Genomic DNA, 19,897 nt, shown 5'->3' with positions numbered 1-19,897 from the left:
AAACTAATTAAAAGACTAGACAATAGAGTAGACCATAGACTAGTCAAAAGACTAGTCCTTAGGCTAGCCAATAGACTAGTTCATAGGCTATCCAATATACTAGTCAAAAGATTAATCCAATTGTCTATAAACTAGTCCATTGACTAGTAACCAGGCTTCTAAATAGAATAATCCAGAAACTGAACAATAGATTAGTTAATTGACTAGTCCATAGAATAGTACACAGACTAGTCAATAGCCTAGGCCATATACTAGACAATAGGCTAGGCAATACGCTGACCATAGAACAGTCAATAGTCTGGGCCATAGACTAGACAGTGGTCTAGTCAATAGACAAGTTTATAGTCTATAGACAGTAGACTAGTCCATAGACTAATCCATAGACTAGTCCATACGCTAATACTTTGACTAGTCATTAAAATAGTTCTATAGACTAGTTCGTAGTCTATTCCATGGACTTGTCATTAGACTACTTAATAGGCTAGTCCGCAGTCTAGTCCATACACTAGTCACTAGACTAATCCATAGACTAGTCAGTAGTCTAGTTCATAGATTAGTCAACGGCCTAGTCGATGCATTAAACAATAGTCCATAGACCAGCCTATAGATTTTTCTATAGACCAGTCAATAGTCTAGTCCATAGACTAGTCAACGGCATAGTCGATGTACTAGTCCATAAGATAGTCATGAAACTAATCCATTGACTAATCATGAGACTAATCAATAGACTAGTCCGTAGTCTAGTACATAAACTAGTCACTAGATTATTCCATAGACTAGTCAACAGCCTAGTCCGTAAACTAGTCAATGGCCTAGTCAATAGCCTAGTCCATATAATACTCAATAAAATAGTCCATAGAATACCCAATAGATTAGTCAATATACTAATCCATGGAGATGCTATGATCTAAGCCAGACAGGCAGAGAGCTCTGATGCTTTAACAAGTACGAAAACTCAATTGTAACTGCTTAAAGCTTTAGAATCTACAGCAGATATAGGCAAAAAGAGCTTTTAAGCTAAACACAAATTTATAAAACTGAGTAAGATGCACTGCAATACATCGTTGAACAATTTTATTGTCAAGCTTGGCTAAAAAAGCTTTAAATTTAGAGCTTTCGCTTATTTAGTAAACGCATTTTCTTAGGTTTAAATTTATGTAATTTTTTTTAATTTAAAAAGTATAATAGAATTAAGTTTAATACATTCGTTCACATTAAATTTGTTAATTAAACCGCTATCAAGGTCTTTAGATTTTGTTGTTGTTATTGTTTTCTTTAAAAAATATTTAATTGCTAAATATTAAACTTAATTAAACTTCTTAGTAGAAGAATGACACTTTTTTATAAAATAACTTTTGAAAGTTAAAAAAAATCCGCTTTTAACGGTGACATGAATCAGTTAAAACCCTTTTTAAGTAGAAAATAAATTTTGTTTTTATAAAAATAAATTATTTTTAAAAACTAGTTTTTATTAAACATAAAAGTTTAAGGTCTAACATTGTGTACCAAAACCAGTTAAGCAATTGTTTACAAAAACGAAAAAAACGTAATAAACCGGGTTTGCTGCGCGGCGCCTAAAGTTCTTTTTGCTCGTTTTAGATTTTAGACGTATTTTTTAAGATTTCAACGAGGTGCTAAGATTTATTGCTTTTAATTTTAATAATTTGATTTCTATTTAAAGCAAATCATTGTTATTAACAATATTAATTTGTTGTTTCTAAATGTTTAAATGTAGGTTTTAGAAAATTAAAAAATATAAACAACGTTGCAGGGCATTATTACATCAACACGTGAGATCATGTTTTGTTAAGCAAATTTAAAAAAAAAGTCATAAAAAAGTTTGATTCTTAATGAATATAAAACAAGGGGTAGTCACAGATTGTGGTAAAATATCTAAATAATTTTGTAATTAAAAAAAATCCATAAAACAAGATAAATTTCACTTTCCTAAAACTAAACAAAAAATCATATAAAGATAAATTTGTAATATTTCATTTCCGTTTTACATTAGAGGGTTTTTAATGCGCAAATATAACTACAACTTTATCATCTTACAAAAAACTTCACTAATTTCATTTTACATATTTTCAATGTTTTATGTCATTTTATACAAAATAAACACATAAATAAAATCATTGGCATTTTTATGGTATTTCCTTATTAAAAAATTGCATTTCTTAAATAATTTTACAGTTTAAAGAAATTATTTAATTTTTTTTTTGCAAAGGAAAATCATAATTGTTAATTATAAGTGGTGGGGGAAAATATGTGTAATGCATGTTTTTGCTGCATTTTTGTTGCATCAAAATATGCAACAGGTTGTTGTTGTTGACAGCATGTATAGGTTGCATGCGTACAACGCATAAAGAAATTTTACAAATCAGGTTTTCCCCCAAACTCTCATAATTTGTTGTTCTCTTGCTATCACAACCTCTCATCGCATTCAAGTGAAAAATTTTTAACACTTTTTTTTTCAGTTTGGGCGATTTATTTTTTTCGCTGTTTTGTTGGTTGATAAAAAGGTGACCAGGTGTCTCAAGGAAATAAAAAAAATTAGTGAAAAAAATAAAAGCAAAACAAAAACTCGATCTGCATCCGTGGATGGACAAGACTATAAACTACAGACTCAACTATATACTAGTCTATAGACTAGACTATAGACTAGTCTATAGACTAGTCTATAGACTAGACTATAGACTAGACTATAGACTAGACTATAGACTAGACTATAGACTAGACTATAGACTAGACTATAGACTAGACTATAGACTAGACTATAGACTAGTCTATAGACTAGACTATAGACTAGACTAGACTATAGACTAGACAATAGACTAGACTATAGACTAGACTATAGACTAGACAATAGACTAGACTATAGACTAGTCTATAGACTAGACTATAGACTAGACTATAGACTAGTCTATAGACTAGACTATAGACTAGACTATAGACTAGACTATAGACTAGACAATAGACTAGACTATAGACTATACAATAGACTAGATTATAGACTAGGCAATAGACTAGACTATAGACTAGACTATAGACTAGACTATAGACTAGACTATAGACTAGATTATAGACTAGGCTATAGCTCGACTGTAGACTAGGATCAAGCTAGACTAGACTATAGATAAGCCTATAAAAACTATACTATAGATAAGCCTATACACTAGACTATTGGCTAGAGTATAGACTAGACTATAAACAAGACCACAAACTAAACTATAGTCTAGACTATTGACTAGACTATACTGTATACTAGACTATGTTAGTACTATGTTAAAGACTATGCTTAATACAAGACTATAGATCAGGCTGACACTAGACTATTGGCTAGGCTAGAGACTAGACTATTGGCTAGGTTATAGATTATACTATATACTACATTATAGGCCATAGACTATAATATAGACCAGTCTATTGACCAGACTTTAGATTGCAATAAATTGTCGCCAGATTTTAAATCTGGTCACTTTCTCTCCACATATGTATACAAAAAAAGGCCTATCAAGAGAATTCTTTTTATGGTTGCAATAAAATCACAAAATATTAAGTAATAATAAGAAAAACAGCAACAACAACAACAAATACAGCAAAATCTTAGACATGAAGGCCAAATCAACTTTAAAAAAAATATAATAAAATCATATGTCTATATATGGCTTTAAGCCAAGAAACTAGATGTGCAACAGGCCTGTCACAAACATGCAACAAGAAAAAAATAAACAAACAAACAGAAGTCAATGCAATCAATTAAATAAATTATGTTAAGGCGTTTGTGTAGTTGTTGTTGTAGCTGAATATTAAAGTAGATTTAATAAACATAAAACTAAATATTCAAAACTATAGTAAAAGAAACTTATTTTTAATGCTTTATTGCACTTTTCATATTAAAACATGAAAAAAATAACAAAAAAAATTTCAATTCAGTTGCAGTTGAGTGCGTTTTGATTACGGTTTGTTACATTCTGCATGAGTGCATTCTATGGAAACATTGACTGAATGATTTTTTTGTGGGTTTTTTTAAAACAAACTAAAAAATATTGTAAATTTAATTTAAACTCAACTCAATTGCTATGAATAGTGCGAGTAGAGTCTTGGACATAGTAGTTGTTGTCTATTACTATTTATTTGTCTGTAAGTGGTGGTTTGCATACAATTTTCTCTCTCTTCTATGTTGCACATATAGAAAGAAAAACTACCCACAATTACCTGCCGCCTGTGTTTTTTTTTTTTCTATAGTTTTTGTCTATATCATATTGATGTTGGCTGTAGATTTTGCTGAATCTACTTTAGTCTACCTGACTGCCTGGCTTTACTCTGGTTGCATTTGTCTACCTGCAACCAGTTTAGTTTAAACTCTCCCAGTGTTTAGTTTATCGGTGACTCTTGTTTATTTGTTTTTATATAGATTTCGTTTTCTGATGTAAACTCTTGTAAACTGTGTTTAAATAAATATGAAATGAAAAAAAAAACGCCTGTGGCAGCATCCTGTGTAAAATTATTCCCCATAAATCGCTTGTTTCGCTCGAGTCAAGTTTTTCAAACTCACGCGTTATATTATAACAAGTGCGTGCATTTTTTTGCGTAATACAAGTACGCTTTACCAAGTTGCCAATGTTTTAGCAGTCCTATCAGTTTAGTTTCATTTTATGAACAGATTTTAAATCTTAAAATGTCTTGTAATTTGTCAATATAAATAAAGTGTGCGCAAAATATTATTGTATATTAAAGTGTTTTTCGCCTTTATCAGCTTAGTGAAAGTCACATTTAAAAACATTACTTTGTGGAGGAAAAAAAATCATAAATTTAAATTTGTTTAAAATTCAAAGAAAAATCTATTTAAAATTAAATACATGAGAACTAAAGTGTTTACATAAATTACGAAAAAAATTATACGTCAACGGATGTCATTACTAAAGTGCAATTTAAATTTGTATTTGACCAACAGAATTGTGTAATATTTTAAGGTAAACTATGTAATTTGTAAGTGGGTGTTCTTGGAAAATGTTAAACCAGCGTTTTTGGTCGTTAATTAGTATCATGGGTTTTTTTTATCATTTAAAAACTAATTACTATAGAACATGTTTCGAAGTTTCTGATTATTTGGTAAGGTGTGATAAATATCTGTTAGTACGCTGGCCTTGGGTTTGATTTTAAGCAATGACTTTTATAAACTAGTTCGCAACATATCCTATAATGTCTTTAAAGGATTTTCTTCAGATCATATGTTATTTCAAACTAACAAACTAAACATCTGTTTAATCAAAACTTCAAATTCTGATTTCTCAATTATTGTTCTATAAATGCTCTCACTAACATTAATATGAGAGTTAGACAAAGAATTCTTCTTCCTCTTTTTCTTCTCACATCCTTCTATGCTTGTTTTATATATACACATAAATTTTGAATATTAATAAAACCCTGGTCGTCATAGAACTCTCTCTTCAATAATTGCTTTCTCAAATACTTAAGCTCAAATCTAAAGAAAAAACAAACACATACAGAGAGCTCTTTTCACGCTCTCTATCGATGTCTGATTTAGTTAGTTTGAGAACTTTCTTAAATGTATAAAAACAAACAAAGTAAGAGAGTTCATTTGTCACTCTCTGCTGTATCTGATTTATATGAATATGGATATGTAGTATTGCTGACAATCCGGGTTTATTATTCCGAATTCAAGTCAGGTCGTCAGATAACTTTCTTAAATAAATCAAACATCTTAGCCGATGTTTGATTTAGTTATTTTGAAAACTCTCTTGGTAAAATACTTGTTTTCTCACATACGTAAGCTAAAACATGTATAAAAACAAACACAGTAAGAGAGTTTATTTGTCACTCTATGCCGATGTCTGATTTATATAAACTTTTATATGTTGTATTGCAGACAATCGGATTTTTTATGCCAAATTCAACGGTGGTCGTCATAGAACTCTCTTCAGTACTTGCATTCTCTCATACGTAAACTCAAACATGAATAAAATCAATCATAATCAGAGAGAGTTTTTTGTCACTCTCTGCCGAAGTCTGATTTAATTAGTTTATAAAAAGGATGTTTAGACATCAAATCCGAAGAAATACTCTATCGGTCCTGTTGTGCGTGTAAATTAGCCAATGTCTGATTTAGTTTGAAGGAAGCATGTTTATCCATCAAATCCGATACACCTAGGCCTGTTATGCGCTCCTTACCCAGTGCCTCAGATTGAAATCGAACCAACAATCTCCGGTCTACCAGTCTATAACACAAACCAGAAGACCACATTGATTTATGTAAATATATTTATTGCAGACAGTCGGGTTTTGAATTCCAAATTAAAATCTGATCGGGAAGATTCAATTCTAATTCCTTTTGAACAATTAGGTGGTAATTTAAACTTTATGACGCTATAAGAATACATTAAGCTTTTTACAAGATCAACATTATTTCTTCTCTCAAACATTTTGGCAATAAATGCCGAAATCTTCAGGTTTTCTCAATATGAAGCGATCTGCCAAGGACCTCATAATAGAATAAAAGTGATCTTAATGTTATATGTTCCTATTTCAAATAGGAAATCTTGTTAATTTAACTTTAAATGCTATATTAAAGATTCGATTAAAGAGATCATTTAGAAGAGCATTATGATAGATGATCGATGCCACTAAATTCTGAACTAAAGAAAAGATGTTGTTTTCAGAGAAAGAAAAAAAACGAATTAAAGCTTGTTTGATCTTGTAGAACTGATCATTAATTTCATTTGTTGATTACTTCTGATTACTTTGAAAAGCTTTAAGCTTCCTTCGAAAGATCAAACGAACACATATCAGAACTTTTTTGTAGAAAAAATTATTAAATTCTCGTACAATAAGTTTTCAAACGATCGATCATACTGTTAAATTTACAAAATTTTTAAATTATTTTAAACCATATAGTACTTTGCCTTAAAAGCTAATAATTTAAAAAAATAATAATTATATATAGTCTTATTAATTAATATTAATGAATTGAAAAAAAGTTTTAAAAAACCGATCACGAATCATTATAATTTCATAACTCATCCAATAAGTCGCGTGACGCATGATTGTTTTTTGAGCAGCCAATAAATAAATTACTTTTTAAATGAATAAATACAAAACGAATTAAAGTGTGAACGACCTACAAATCAAATTTAAATTAAAATTATTTTTTAACACAAGTGACAATTAACGATTTTCTTTTTTAAAGTTTTAAAGAGAAAAAAAAAACGTGCCACGATTTTTGATAATTATTAAAACAGTTCAGCTAAATTTATCACTTTAAAGAGTAGAGAAGAAATATGTATTTTTTTAATTATTTTAAAACCTGAAGAAAACTATATAACTTTCTCACCTAATTAAAAAATGTTTATAAAACTAAAACTATAAAATGAAGTTAAGGTTAAACGACTAAAACTATAGTGTAATGAAAGTGAGGTTTTTATGATGTGTTTGGAATTTTTATGATTTAAAAGTTAATTAAATGGTTTAATGTTAAAAGTTAAGTAAAGGTTAGCTAGAAAATAAAACGATAGAATACTCAAGAATTTCCAAACATAAATTTTCAATCAGAAATGTCTTAATCTTTTCTCGAATCTTTTGTATTTAAATAGATTTTCAATTCAATAATAATGAGATAATTTTACTTTATAAAGAAAAATATCAGAACCACCATTAAAATTATAATAAAATCTCGATCGATATTTTAAACTTAGAGACCGAATTATATCGAATCGTGATCATTAAAGTTCTAACATAGAAACAAATTTATAACGAGATTAAGGTAGAGGTTTCTTTTATACTTTTAATGAAAATCTAATATAATAAACGATCACTTTTACTCGATCGCAAATTGTGTAATTTAATCCAGTTTGTTTTAGTTGCCTAACTTTATAACTAGATTAATGTAAAGGTTCTTCTAAAATATTTAATGGAAATATAATAATCTGATCAATCATTTTTATTTGATCGCGAGAGCAATAAAGGTTTCACTTACACATCTAATAAAAATCTAATATAATAAACGATCACTTTTACTTGATCGCGAATTCTGTAACTTAACCTAGTTTGTTTTAGTTGCCTAACTTTATAACTAGATTAAGATAAAGGTTCTTCGAATATATCTAATGAAAATCTAAAATATGATCGATCATTTTTACTCGATAGCGAATGCAAGCTCAACTTTACACTCTGATCTTTGTTTCAGTTCTCTTACCTTGATTAGATTATAACAGTTTAATGGAGAATTTTTTTCTTAAAATTAAATAAAAATGAATGATTAAGCGTTATCATGTGATCATTGAAACTGATCATGCAATTTATCTCTCTTTCTCTGTATATTTAAAAAAAGAGAAGATCAATAACGAGATTATTGATCTTCCCAAAAAAATCGAATAGAACAAGCGATCGTGTTTACTAGATAGCGAACTAATAAAGGTAACTAATCCCAGATATAAACTCCGATTTCGTTTTTAAATTAAATAAAAATGATTTTGTATCATTAAAACTCATCTTAGAATCGTTTTCACTTGATCGCGAGTGCGTTAATCCTAGCACTCCGATTTTCAGTTGTCCAACTCAGTTACGATTTTAACAGTATGTTGAAGAAATCTTTTCTTCAATTAAATACACATGATCAGTTATTAAGTGTTAACATATGATCATTGTAATTGATCATGAAATCAAGCTCTCTTTCTCTATATCACTGAAAACTAACAAAGCGGTAATGATGATCAGATACGCTCTTTGTTTTAAGTTTTTTAAATCTTAAATACCTAATGAAAATCTAATATAATAAAAGATAGTTTTTACTTGATCGCGAGTGCGGTAATCCTTGTACTCCGATTTTCTTTTAGTTGTATAACTCAGTTACGATTATAACAGTATGAAGAAATCTTTCCTTAAATTAAATACACATGATCAGTTATTAAGTGTTAACATATGATCGTGAGAATCGATAATGAAATTAAACTCTCTTTTTCTATATCGTTGAAATTTTGATCGTTGGATCGTATTGATCTTCATAGATATCGAAAGAAAATATAACAAAACAAGCGATCATTATAACGTCATATTGAATGCGGCAATGAAGATTCGATAAGCTCTTTGTTTTAAGTTGTCTAAATCTTAAATGTCTCGATCGCGAGTCTGCGCTCAGATTTTCTCTTAAGTGTCTAACTCAGTTACGATTATAAACATCTTTTCTTAAATTAAATACACATGATCAGTTTATAAATGTTAACATATGATCGTGCAAATTGATCATGAAATTAAGCTCTCTTTCTCTATATCATTGAAAACAAACAAATTAATAACGAGATTATTGATCTTCTTAAATTCTTAAAGAAAATCTAATAAAACAAACAATCATTTTTATGCGATCTCGAATGTGGTAACTTAGATCAGTTATACACTTTGATTTTAATTGTCTAATTTTGATAAGTTAGTAATGCTCCCAATGATGGTGAAATCTTTTTTTAAACTAAATAAAAATGATCAGTTTTAAAGTTTTAACATATGATCGTTGAATAGTGCTTCAATTAAGCGCATTTTTTTCATAAATTATAATTTTCTTTAATATTTTTTTCATACCAATATGTAATTATAATTATTGCCTGCATTTTATTCATTATTTATCGTTAAAGTTTATTAACCTAATATGTAAATTTTCTATAAAAAAAAAAACAGAAAAAAATTTAAATGTGTTAAATAGTTTTGTTTTGGAAAATTGCAATTGTAGAAATTGCATATAAAATTATAATTTATAAAAGAAAAAGAAGAAAATAAAATAAAAACATCATAAATGTTGCCGACATTAAAAAAAAACTGAAAAAACTAAAGATAATAATCGTGTTACTCAGTACCATCATCAGACATGCAGCAACATGAGTGTTACTATAAAAAACCACTACTAAGCAGCACATGCCTGTCTGCCCACCCTACATGATGAGAGTCTTGACTTTCCTCCCTATCTACCTCTCTAGATCTCATACTCTCTTTCTCTTTACTATGTATTTATATAGACATCAAGTAATTTGTTTAAAAAAAATTGTGCATAAAACATATAGAAATTATTTAAATATAATACCTAACTCCCCGTACATTTACACTTTGCTAGAAAACAATTTACACTACACACCTTAAAACTTTAATTCAGCTGCAGTGTAAATGCTGCACTCAATTGTTTTCAAATTATGTATTTTCTTTTTTTCTATAAAATTTATTTTGTTTTCTTTTATTATATTTTATTTGTGTTTATTTTGTAAATTTTTTAGGTGAAACAATGAATTTTTAAGAAAAACTTTCATTTTCATTTGTTTTGTTTATGAACAAAAATTAAATAAATTACTTTCTGTTTCGTATAAATATTTATTTTAAAGAATTAATTAATTTCATGTCTGATGAGCAATTCAAATTTGTTGTATTAATAATAAGTTTTAAACAGTAATAAAAAGAAAGAAACAATTTCATAAATATAACAAAAAATGATCATTATAAAGTTAATTTTGGTTAAAACGGAACCATATTCATGGTCAAATTGATCAAATAGCGATTCTTATCTAAAACAAATGTCGAAAAGAAAAAATGCCAAAAATTTTTGGAAAAAATATGTAATTATCATTTCGTTACCTATAGTATAAGTTTCTTAATTTATATTCAATATCGAATGATATAAAATTGAAACGAAACTTTTCGATTAGTTTTAACCGATCGCGAATGTAGTAGATCGTTTTTAAGGTATTTTAAAATCAGCACAGATCATCGAATATCTATCAAATTTCTAATATAATATCGAAATCTACTACTGCATTCGAACTTTAATGACGACTGCAGTAGTGTTCGTACTTAAGTACTTTTAAAATCACCGGCTATTTACGTCAATCAATAACAAATCATTATCGAATTTTCAATTGAATTTCGAAATCTAGATTTTTTGTAAAAATACGTTTTAGAATCAGTTCATGATCATATGATCATAGAGGACGAATTTCCTCATACGGTATTTAAAACAAATTTCAATTTTCGTTTGATATTGAATGCCGTAGTATGCAAACAGAAATTTTGATTAATTTAATTCGTTTGCGAATCAAATAACCTCAAAGTAACGATCACTTTTACTCGATCAATTCTAATTTGTTTATAAATAATAAGGGTCTCATGGTTACATTTACCACCTACGATATTAGCGCTTTTTTGTACATTCTATTAAATATTATACTTGCAGCTTAAAAAGCGACGATTTGTAACCCATATATTAGAATTCCTGATTGGGGGTCACTAATTCTGATTTTCATCCAATAATTGACCGAGCAGAAGAAAATTCCTACTTTAAAATCAGCGACTATCAGCGACAATCAATAACTAATCAATATCTGGATCTGGATTTCGATATCTTTCAAAAGACTTTCTAATGATAATTTTTTGTAGAAAATTATCAAAAAAATATTCGTTTTAAAACCTGTTCATGATCATAGGAAATAGAGATTCTATATCCTTAATCGGTATTTTAAATTTTCGTTTGATATTCAATGCTATCTTATGAAAAAATAAATTTCGATAAATTTCACTTTAAATTGCGATCTTACTCGATCACATCTAATTTGTTTGTAAATAAGAGCGACCTCATGGCTAGGATGAGACTTGCAAAGCACCAATTCACTAAACGGTATTCGTCAGTTCAAAAAGTTACAACTGGTGAACTGGATATATTTGAATTTCTAATTGTGGGTGACCTACTCGGCATTTCATTCGAATTCTTCTTAACGATTGACGGACCTATCAGACTGGTTGGTAAAATAATGCTTATTAAGTTTGGTTCGCATATAAAGCCCAATCCCTCCCAATCTTTAGAGGGAATTCTAAGTCATTTTAATAAGTTTGCAAAGTGACGATTGGTAACCCATATATTTAAATACCATGCGATGATTAACAACAATTGACGGACCAATCCGACTTGTTAGTAAAATAATACTGATTAATCTTGGTTCGCAACAAACAAATGGATCGGCCCTCGATCTTTTAGACGGAATTCTAGGCCCTTATAGTTTGCCAAAATATGTATTGAAGGAAGAAGAATATTTTATTTTGTCAGTCAGGCAAGCGTCTCAAGATTGTCTTAGTCGCCATTTTATAGACTTTGATCTCGTCTTTTGTGTTTCCGAAATACGACACGCATATTATTTCGCTATATTTAGTAATTCATCATTTTGAAACGTTAATGAAAGTATGGGATCAGATGCCATCACTTTATTCTTGAAAATGTCATAATGAAACTAGATTATATGGTTTACAAGATGAAATTTCGGAGCTTAAACTATGTAACTGCCCAATATTAGGGTCACGCAGTCGAGCCGTCCTCATGTTCAATCTTTCAACAATTATGTCTTTTAGCTTTATATATGTTATGTTAATCATCGGTCTACTGATCTATATACAATGATCCGAAAAAAAATCCTTCCAATTCAACCGACTTTAAGTGAAATCGGTAATAATTGTGGATACGATTTACCACCAGAGACAATTGTACAGAAGAGCGCACCATTGCCGACAGTGATCTAGTTGTATTGCTTATATAAATCTATAGCGAATAGGATCGAACAGGCCAACCAACTACCCTAAACTAATTCATGATTTTTATGTTAAGTTTTTATGAGCAACTCTTACCTATTTTAGAATTTCAATACACTTGCAACATAAATACCCAAAAACATTTGTCCAATTCACAATCGATGTTGTAGTGTTGTATAGTATTATGTCTAATTTTTTACGGTTGTAACGTAGTATGTCGTACTTTTTTAAAATTGATTTATTTTTGTTTCGTAAAATATTTGAAAAATTTTTATGACATACAATACCACGATACGACATCGATTGTGAATTGGATAAATGTTGTTAACTGTATAATAAATTAAATCTACAAATTAAAATCGAAATAATGAAAATGGTAGCAAAACCTTCACTTAATTTCTGTTTTTTTTTTTTTTGTGAAATTCAAAAAAAGATATATAACAATGTAAAAAAAAAAACGTTTAGAAAAAAGAGGGGAAGGAAGTCGTATTATAATGCCGGCTAATTTACCAGCTGTTTAAAAACAAAATGCGTTACTTTGTTTTTAGCTTAAACACGTAACAGAGTCTCAAACAATTGCAAATTTTTGGACCAAAAACATAATACATTTCTAAACAATAAATAAACATTATTTAGCTTAAACAAATAGGAGAAAGGGTTTGTACTCGCAAAAAAAATTGAAAATAGTAACAATGAAATTTCGAAAGTTTAATTTAATTTCATTGTGTTCCTTTCTTCTTCAAGGCATTACTCTACTACTACAACAAACAACAACAAACTGTTTAACTTTTAATTAAATTGTGTTGTAATTTTCTTTGTTTCTTCTTTTTTTTTCTTGTATAACATTTACTTTAACTATTATTTTTATTTGCTCTGTTTTTATTAGATTTATTAGCTGCCTGGGAGGATTTATTAGGCTGGAGCGAAAATGCTGCTGCCGCACGTAAAATGCAAGAAGACATGATTGTCTTGAAACATGCTCTAAATCGTTTGGGCAATAAATCATCATTTGAATTGTTAGATACAGAACCGTCAATACAAATTGCTATTGAAGCCCTAAAGGTAAGTTTTAGAATATTGCTATTTAAAAGATTTTTAATAAAACTTAGAATTTGAAGTCGTTTTTTCTGAATTCTAAGAAAAAAATTTTGTTTGAAAGGTTAAAGTTCATTATTTGTTAAATATTTAAAAAAGTTTAAAAAAATTTTTTATTTTTCAAATTTTAATTTCGAACAAACAATTTTAAATTCAAATCTAAATTTCACCTGAACATTGAAATTTTAATTACGAAAATTTTTAATATTCAAATCAAATCAAAACATTGAAATTCCAATTTTGAAATTCCAATTTTGAAATTTTCTTCAAAAAAATGTTGAACTGTAACTGAATGTTATTTAAAGATGATTCGATTCATTTAAGACTTCTTAAACAAAAAGCTTCTTTCTAAAGCTTATTACTTCAAGAAATTTATTATTATTATCCCCAAAGTAAATCTACCAAATGCTCAGAATTCACAGCTTGACCTCTTTCCTATAATCATCTATTACTTCAAAACCATAAAAAAGGAAAAACAAAAAATAAAATTCTAAATTTATTTTTCTCTATTTACAGAATGAAAAAACACAATTACAAACGTATCGCACTAGTATGCTAAAACTTAATGCTTCCGTTCATAGTTGGCTAACAAGACAAGAGAGACGTTTACAAAACGCACTAGTTGAACAGCAACTAACTGAGGCGGCTGCCAAAGTAAGCAATGAGCTGTTAGAGGAAAAAGACGAATTGGAGTCCGAACCAAGTAATAACAATAAACAGCTAACAACTGCCACCACAGTGCAAGAACAAATCGTAGATACAACAACAGCAACAGGAGCTGGTAAAATAACAGAAACCACAACAACCATGATAACTGTCACTGATAGTAATGGCAATCAAGTGGAATCACATACAACATCAACAACAACCAATACTGCCACAGCAACCGTATCAACCTGTACAAATACACTAGGAACAAGCACCAACACTCAAGCTCAACATCAACAGCTGCAGCAGCAGCAACAACAACAATTGATGATGAACTCTACTAGCAGTTGTAGTGGCTCTGAAAAGAATTGGGATTTACAAACGTTGATAACATCAGAAACTGAATTCCATAAACATTTGAAAGATGAAGTCAGTGATATGTATACAGCCTGGGATGAGGCTGATGCCAGGTAAGAGATTCTAAAAATAAATTTAAATATTTCTTTAACAAGATTTTACAATTAAATTTCTTTTTATACTTCGTTTTGTTTACTTTAGAATCAATACACAATTGGAAGTTTTAACTTCCTCTTTGATTGCCTGGCGTCAATTGGAATGTGGTTTGTCAGAATTTCAATTGGCTTTGGGTCAAGATCGTGGCACTCTTAAAGGTTTAGAAGGTGCTTTAAATACAGGTCAAGCTACTCCTGGAGAATTGGCTCAAAATGTTAAGCTAGTGGCAAAATTGCTGTCCGAGAAGGTTAATGTTAGTCAGGAACAGGTAAGAACAAGTTTAAATGTGGAAAACTTAAAAATCAATTTTAAACAATTTTCATTTTCGTTCTCTTTCCTTATAGCTTACCGCCGTTCAAGACTATTTGGATCCCAATCATATTTTACACATTGCCAAATTTACCGCTTCCAATGGTTCCCTTTCTGATTCTGGCATTTCAGATGGTGGTACTACCTCTGATGGGGGATTGTCGGAAAGAGAACGTAGACTAGGTGTCTTAAGACGTTTAGCCAAACAATTAGAATCTGCCTTGGCTCCTGGTAGTGAAGCTATGAAATCGATAGCAGCACGTATGGAATCAGCAGAAAATGAATTGAAAAGTTTACAAAATACTTGTCGTGATTTAATAGTGAGAACAGCAGCTTCTCATCAAAATAAGAAACAACAAATGCAACAGGAGGCATCTGATAAACAGGAAGAACAAAAGGAGATTAAGCCTGCTAATGGTTGCCTAAAAATGGCCCAAGAAACTAATGGTAAATTGAAACAGACGGCTCAAGCGGCAGAAACAACAGCAACAGTAAATGGCCAAACAAATAATAAACGTAACAGACGTAAGAATAGACGTAATTCAGGTTCTAATAGCAATGCTGTAGTGGCTGCAGATATGTCACAAAGTAATGCCTTACAAATGTCATCGGTCACTGCTGCGGGCGATGGTGGTGATGATCCCTCTGATGACCCCTCATTGGCCTATGATTTAGATACTTCCGATGATGAACTAACACCCAAATCAAAACGTGGCTGGGGTTGGCGTATAGCACGTGTAGCAGTACCCATGCAATTGGCTCTTTTCGCTGTCTATTGTGCCGCCAATCTTATGCAACCCAATTGTTGTGACAACATTAACAATTTCTCTATGAGTTTTACGCCTCAACTACGTTATATAAGAGGTCCACCACCCATCTGAAGGACATTATCAAGAGTCATGATTTTCGAAATCATAAAAATGTTAGCAAAGCTTTTAAGAGCTTTAAAGCTAGTTTTTTAACAAAAAATATTAAATGTCTCTTAAAAGCAAAAAAAAGAAAAGATTTAGGGTTTAGGAAATATCCCCCCTTAAAAATACATGATAACTGGGGGAGAGGGGGTGTCCTCTTTAGAAGTGTTAATAAACTCTTTATTAATAAAAATGTATAGAATATACTCGTTATGTATAAGAGTTTTAAGAGACAACGCGTTTATATATGTTGTATTTGTAGCGTTATGATTTGTATAAGAGATTGAGTTAGTACGAGAAGATAGCAAGCAGTTTTAGCTAGAAAATAGCTCCCGTTTAGTGAGCAGAGTTTAAGCAGCAGTTTGTAAGCAGTCGTAAGGAGTTTGTAAGAAATTTATGTTTTTTTTTATTTTATTAAATTATGTATTTTATGTTAATGATTTATGAAGAGAGATAAAAAAAATTTAAAGGCAATTAAAGCTTAAATAATAAAGTAGAAGAAGCAAGAAGCATTTACTTATTTTAACAAAGTTTGTGGAAAATATAAAACGCTTAAGTTGAGGTTTAAGAGATAACAGCTAAAAAAAAGCGTTTAGAGTTTATAGGATTTTTTTTGGTTTGCTAAGGACTTGTTTAAGTTAAATGTTAAGAAAAGTTTTTTTTTATAATTTTGATTTACAAAAAAAGAGCTTTTTTTCAAGCAAAGTTAAGAGGCAAATAAACGTTAAAAGAGAAAAGCTTAAATGAAGAGAAAAGCTTAAAGAAAGAAATTAAGGGTAAATAAAGTAATTTGGTTTTTGTTTTACTGTTTAAAACTATTTACTATTTAAAACTTTGAAAGCTTTTATTAAAAAACTTTTAACTTTTTAAAGAGCTTTTCAGATATTTTTGAAATTTAGCTATAATATAAGTTAAGCTGATATAAGCTTGTTCTCCAAATTAGTGTTTTCTTTAATTTCCTTACAAAGTTCCTAAAATCTTTAGAAATTCTTTTTAAAAGCTTAACTAATTGGTTATTACAGATCTTTAAAAAAATTCCAATTAAATTTTTAAGAATTTAAAACAAAATTCTATAAATTTTGCTTAAAATTTTTTTAAGTTTATTTAATTAGTTTTTATATTTAAATAAATTTGCCTTTTAGCTTTGCTTTAGCTTTTTTTTCATAACTTTTTTCTAATTTTTTTTTAACCAAAATTTCTTTAAAAACTTTGTATAATTTGTATTTTTTTTAAATCTATGAAGAATTTTGTTTTTGTAATAAATTGTAAGGAAACTTTATCTTCTTTAAGTTTGTATGTCTTTAAATTTGTATAAAAATTCTAAACAATGTTTTTAATACTTTAATTTAAAAATTTATTTGTAAATTCTATTTTAATCAAAGCAATGAAAAAAAATTTGTACTATTTACTTTATTTAAACTATTGTTATTGTTATTATTTAATTAATTTAAAAAAATTTATACTATTTTAATAAAATTACCCAAAAACCTTAAAGTTTTGCCAGTAAAATTATAAGTTTTTTTTCAAAAGAAAACAAAACCCCTCGTTCATTACAAAATCAATAGTTTATTATTGGTTTATTAGACCTATAATCCACAAAAAATTGTATTCTTATAAACCATTAATAACTTTATTAAATATTTAATAAAACGGGGTTAATATTGAAAGATATTTTGTGACTCTCATGTATTCATAATGTTATTAATCGTTTATTTATGGTTTATTAAGCATATTGGTATACATTAATAACTTTATAACATCTTTATGAATATGAGGTATTATACTGCAAGATAAGATAAGGAAACTCAATTTGCCAAAATATTTAAAAGAAAAGGTCTTTGATTATGTTTCGTTTAGTTTCGAACTAATCTATTATAATAGACCTTGGGAGTTATTAAGTATATCGTGATGAACGCAGAAAAGCTTTAAGGTTTTTCATTTTCCAAACGATTTACAAAATAACTTCGTTAGAGAACAAATAAAGACAATCGATTACGATCGAAATTTTCTACAGAATTTGAAAGTTATTCTTTTAAAACAGCCAAAAGCAGTGATTAAAAAACTTTGTTCTCTGACTGTTTTTTACTTCCAAATGAAGGCAAGAGTACAAGTTAGCTGATGTGAGAACTTATTTACGTTTCGCTGGTTTTAAATCATAATTAAGATGATTATTCAACAGTTCAACATATTTTTCAAAAAAGAAACTAATATGAACTTTTCTAAAACTAAAAGCTCTTTTGAATTCGAATTAGTCCTCAGAAGAGTTATTTACATTACACAGGTCAATAAAGAAACTAATGTAAACTTTTCTAAAGCTTTAAGCAGTACTGAATTCGAATTCGTCCTCGTAGAGGTAATATTTACATTACACAGTCCCACAAATGTTTAATAACGAAACTAAAGTAAACTTTTCTAAAGATTTAAGCTGTACTGAATTCGAATTAGTCTTCAGAAGAGTTATTTACATTACACTGGTAATCAAATGTTTAATAACGAAACTAAAGTAAGCTTTTCCACAGCTTAAAGCTGCACTAAATCCAAATGAGTCCTCAGAAAAGAGTTATATACAGTACACTGATCATCAATTGTTTAAAAACGAAACTTAAGTAAACTTTTCTTAAGTTTGAAGCTGAATGAGGACTGATTCCTAATCAGTCCTCAGAAGAGTTATTTACATTACACAGTCCAAGAAATGTTTATTAACGAAACTAAAGTAAACATTTCTAAAGCTTGAAGCTGCCCTAAATCCAAATCAGTCCGCAGAAAAGAGTTATATACAGTACACTGATCATCAATTGTTTAATAACGAAACAAAGTAAACTTTTCTAAAGCTTGAAGCTGCACTGAATCCTAATCAATCCTCCGATAAGTATTATTTGCATTACACAGGCCAACAAATGTTTAATAAATAAACTAAAGTAAACTTTTCTAAATCTTGAAGTTGGACTGATTCCTAATCAGTCTCCAGAAAAGTGTTAATTACATTATACAGGCCAACAAATTCTTAAACTAAAGTAAACTTTTCTAAAACATGATGCTGCAGTGAATTCGAAACTGAATTCGGAAAGTCTCTATCACATCATATATAAGATATCATGTCGTAAAGTTGTTAAAAAACAGCTTAAAGACAAATTAATTTATAAAATTTTTTATGTCATCTCAAAGTCCAAGCTGTCGTGTTTTAAATTAAACTTTAAACTCTATTATAACTTCTATACTTATCGAGATATTTTTAACTAAAACTAAAAACAACAATAAATTAAGAAAAACTTATTCGGATGCAATGCAGCTCAATGCTTTAGAAAAGTTTAATTTTTAAAACAAGTTTCAACTTTTAACTTTGTGTTATTAAAGAAAAAAGAAATTAAGAAAGTGACAAAAAAACTATATTGCATTTCAAAAAGTAATATTTTTTTAAAACAAAAAAAAACAAAAAATCAAACTACAATTTGTTTTCTTTAGCAAAACAAGACCTTCAAATTTCAGTTCAAAAAAAAACGTTCAGCAAAACGTCTTTATTAAAACAACTATAATAAAAACAAACTAAACAACAAAGTGCCTAGTTAAAATAATAAAAACAAATGTAGTTAGTCAAACAATTTATAAAATAATAAATTTATAAAAAAAAAAAACAAATACCCAAGAATTGAAAAAAGCAAAACCAAGCAACTTAACAAAGCAAACAGAAGCTTAATTGTATTACAAACAAAAAACAACAACAAATATCAAAAAAAAAAAAAATATTATCATCTTGTATTACTTTAGAAAGCAAAAAGGTTCTATTACATTAATAGGTGTTATGTTTAAAATTTAAGTTCAATCAATTAAATTTAAGTTTATACACCATTCGGCAA

General features: G+C 28.7%; 1 protein-coding gene across 5 annotated transcripts in view; it reads left to right on the top strand.

The window, feature by feature from the left end:
- The window catches only part of LOC111688935 (serine-rich adhesin for platelets), a 62,611-nt gene extending 46,481 nt beyond the window's left edge, over positions 1–16,130 (top strand). For 4 of the 5 annotated variants that reach the window (XM_046952855.1, XM_046952856.1, XM_046952857.1 and 1 more), the window contains 4 exons: positions 13,454–13,629; positions 14,179–14,780; positions 14,869–15,091; positions 15,168–16,130. In XM_046952855.1, the coding sequence (XP_046808811.1) occupies positions 13,454–13,629; positions 14,179–14,780; positions 14,869–15,091; positions 15,168–16,013 (1,847 nt within the window). In that variant the 3' untranslated portion in view covers positions 16,014–16,130. Of the gene's footprint in view, positions 1–4,606; positions 4,977–13,453; positions 13,630–14,178; positions 14,781–14,868; positions 15,092–15,167 lie in introns of those variants that run through there. The other variant, XM_046952858.1, reaches the window with a different exon arrangement.
- Positions 16,131–19,897: the final 3,767 nt, after the last annotated feature.

This window comes from Lucilia cuprina, chromosome 5, assembly GCF_022045245.1.
Source record: "Lucilia cuprina isolate Lc7/37 chromosome 5, ASM2204524v1, whole genome shotgun sequence".
In the NCBI taxonomy this organism is placed as follows: domain Eukaryota; kingdom Metazoa; phylum Arthropoda; class Insecta; order Diptera; family Calliphoridae; genus Lucilia; species Lucilia cuprina.
The sequence above is the reverse complement of the archived record's forward strand: the minus strand, read 5'-3'. Positions and strand labels throughout refer to the sequence as shown.